We start from the raw sequence: 3,067 nt of genomic DNA on the forward strand, positions 1-3,067 counted from the left end.
CATGGATGGGGGGGAAGGAGGGGGGTTTGGAGGGAAACAACAAGGGTTGGAGGGAAAACACTAGATTTGTTTATGGCTGATGGCTCCAGGGAGAATACCAAAGTTGTTTTGTTCAGGCTAGACAAAACTGCTCATTCCTGGCTTTGGGCGGTGTTCCTTGGAGGGAGCTCACAATGCAATTATGTAGCTTCAGTATTTTGGATACCATTACGAGAATTGGTCTGATAACTGCTGAGCTGGGTACGTGCAGGCGTGGGTTCATTAACATCTGGAGCAGAGATCCCCCAGAGTTCGGTGCAGTTCTTGCCTTGGAATCTCTGTTCTCCATTCTGTATGCTAATGGGGATGCCTCCCTGTCCCATCCTTGATGCAACTGAGCCTAGGGGAGTTGCCTTAATCCTGCCACCCTTGTCCGGAGGGGTTTAGGTGTTTCTCCCACGGCCTTTTCATTGCTTTTTGTAAGTCTTTCTTCTGATCAGCTTTGGTTCAAGCAGAGGCTGGGGCGGGGAAGGTCTTTCGTGAGTCAGACAGGCCGGGTACTGCGCCCTGGTTCCCCAAGAACACAGAGCTGACAGGGAACACCATGGCGGACGCACAACGAGGGAATTTGGGAGTAAACGGACCATTTAAAAAGAATTTTATAAATACAGACATTACAGATAAAGACCCAGATCACCAGCCAGCCCCAAGCGAGGCCCCGGTTGCTGACCCTCAGTCCTCCAGGCCACGGAAAGCGTTCTGCATTTCCTCGTTCAGCTGGGCGTAATCGGCCTTAATCTTTGCTTCGCCGTCCTTTACTGGATCCTTGGAAAGGAGAGAGGTGGAGAGACGAGCGTGGGTTGTTAGAAAACCCCTTCGACTCAAGCCAAACCGGAAAGGCCAGGGAAGGAGCAAAGGGGACTTGGGGCTCAGCTGTTGGGTCTCCATTTACTATTAGTACAGTAACTCGTCACTTAACGTCATCCCGGTTAACGTTGTTTCGTTGTTACTGATCAATTCGAGAACATGCGCGTTTAAAGTTGGGCAATGCTGCCTTAAAGCGTTGTTTGGCAGCCACTTGCTTTGTCCACTGCTTGCAGGAAGAGCAGCCGGTTGGAGCTAGCTGGGGGGCTTGGAACCAGGGTGGACCGGCAGCCCCCCATCAGCTCCCCTAAGTTCCCTGTGCGGCTGCCGCCCAACAGACCATCAATTGCCGGGCAGTTCAGGTGTCCCTCCCCACCAGGGCCGGCTCCAGGTTTTCTGCCGCCTCAAGTGGCGGAAAAATAAAATAAAATAAAAAGCCGATCGGCGGCACTTCGGCGGCAGCTCAAAGAGGAAGAGAGGGACTGAGGGACCTGCCGCCGAATTGCCACCGAAGACTCAGACGTGCCGCCCCTTTGTATTGGCCGCCCCAAGCACCTGCTTCCTTAGCTGGTGCCTGGAGCCGGCCCTGCTCCCAGAACTCTGCTTAGGTGGGTGCGGGGTTGGGTCCTCCCTCCTCTGGGACAGACCCAACTGCCTGGAGCCAGGGAGGGTGGTCTGGGGAGGGGGGGGAGACCTTGGTTGCCCAAACAGGGGAAGTGAGAGAACCCCGAGTCCAGCATGCGGCTCTTGTACATGTGCCAACTTCCTAAAGCAGGACTAGGCCATGGCTTTGAGGTGGGGCCACAGCAAAGAGGCGGGGCCAAAGGGACCCCCCCCCCCATGTGGGAGGTGTGACTAAGGCCTTGGATGGCATCTCTGTCCTGGGAGGTGACAGTCCAGTCACGCAGCACTGGACTGAGTGACTCCAGCATGTCAGCAGGGAAGCGAGAGCGCGGTTCCTCAGGTCACCTGGTAGTGAGTGATCTGGAGTCACAGCCGGACCTCGCAGTGCTCAGGCAGCAAGGGGACGGCTAAGTACAGAAACTGCAGGTAGAAGGAAGGGGGGTGCATGCAAGGGGAGTGGGAGGTGGAACGGTAGGTAGGTGGAGGGCTGGCTGGCTGGATGGGTGGATAGATGGTTGGATGGATGGGTGGAAGAATGGATGGACAGGTCAGTGGATGGATAGATGGATGGACAGATAGGTTGGTGGATAGCTGGATGGATTGATGGAGTGTAGGTGGATGGATGGAAGGATCGATGGATGGATGGGCTGATTGGTGGAAGGATGCATGGATGGACAGGCCAGTGACTAGATGGATGGATTGATGGAGGGTGGATGGAAGGATGGATGGATGCAGTGTAGGTGAATGATGGGTGGAAGGATGGATGGAGGATGGGTGGACAGAAGGATGAGCTGGTCAATGGATGGATGGATGAATCGATGAAGTATGGATGGATGGAAGGATGGATGGATGAATGGAGGATGAGTGGATGGAAGGATGAGCTGGTCAGTGAATGGATGGATGAATCGATGAAATGTGGGTGATGGATGGAAGGATGGAGCTTGGATGGATGGATCTGAAAGCCATGCAGCACCAGCCCTTATGGAGCAGTTTAATTAGCTAACACACTGTTAACCCCTTCAGCCCCAGAGCCAACTGCCCATGCAATAACATGCCGGCACAGAGCTAGGGCTGCCCAGCGCCTCACCTTGAACTTCATGGAGCTCAGCTTGTACATGATGTCCCCAAGGCTCTCACGGATCACGGCCCAGGTGATCTTGTTCTCAGACTGGGCCGTGGACTCCACCGCATGCCGGGCCATGTCATAGAAGGCGATCATGTTCTGCAGCATCCCCACCGTCTTGTAGAAGGGGCAGAACCTGCCACGGCAGAGACAGGAACGGCCCAGGGGTGTCAGGGAGCCTCTGGAGCAGCCCCCATGGACACAGCGCCAGAGCTGCTCCCTGATGTCAGCCTTGCCCCAGAGCACGGCCGTCCTGGAGCAGCGAGCAGCTCGTGGGGTGGGCGGGGGTCAATCAACAACAGAGAGTGCTCAAGGTGGGGAGGGAGCTAGAGAAGGAGGCTCCCATCTGCAGTGAGGGACCCCATGGAGATCTTGGGGGGGCACCTCTGCCAGCCTGGGCTCCAGGGCTACCACAGGTGGGCCATACTCAACTCCCAGTTCCTCCCCCAGATCAGAGCCCTCCCCGGTCAACATGAG

The 3,067-nt window shown here is 55.9% G+C and overlaps 1 protein-coding gene across 1 annotated transcript in view; it reads right to left on the reverse strand.

Annotated features, from left to right (window-relative positions):
- Nucleotides 1-604: 604 nt before the first annotated feature.
- LOC112108006 (V-type proton ATPase catalytic subunit A-like) overlaps nt 605-3,067 on the reverse strand; it is a 9,794-nt gene continuing 7,331 nt past the window's right edge. The window contains exons 10-11 of the mRNA XM_026659780.1: nt 2,555-2,726; nt 605-804 (exon numbers count right to left, since the gene is read on the reverse strand). Of these exons, the coding sequence (XP_026515565.1) occupies nt 712-804; nt 2,555-2,726 (265 nt within the window). The 3' untranslated portion in view covers nt 605-711. The remainder of the gene's footprint in view (nt 805-2,554; nt 2,727-3,067) is intronic.

This window comes from Terrapene carolina, unplaced genomic scaffold (genome assembly GCF_002925995.2).
Source record: "Terrapene carolina triunguis isolate 2854851 unplaced genomic scaffold, T_m_triunguis-2.0 Scaffold675, whole genome shotgun sequence".
Classification (NCBI taxonomy): Eukaryota; Metazoa; Chordata; order Testudines; family Emydidae; genus Terrapene; species Terrapene triunguis.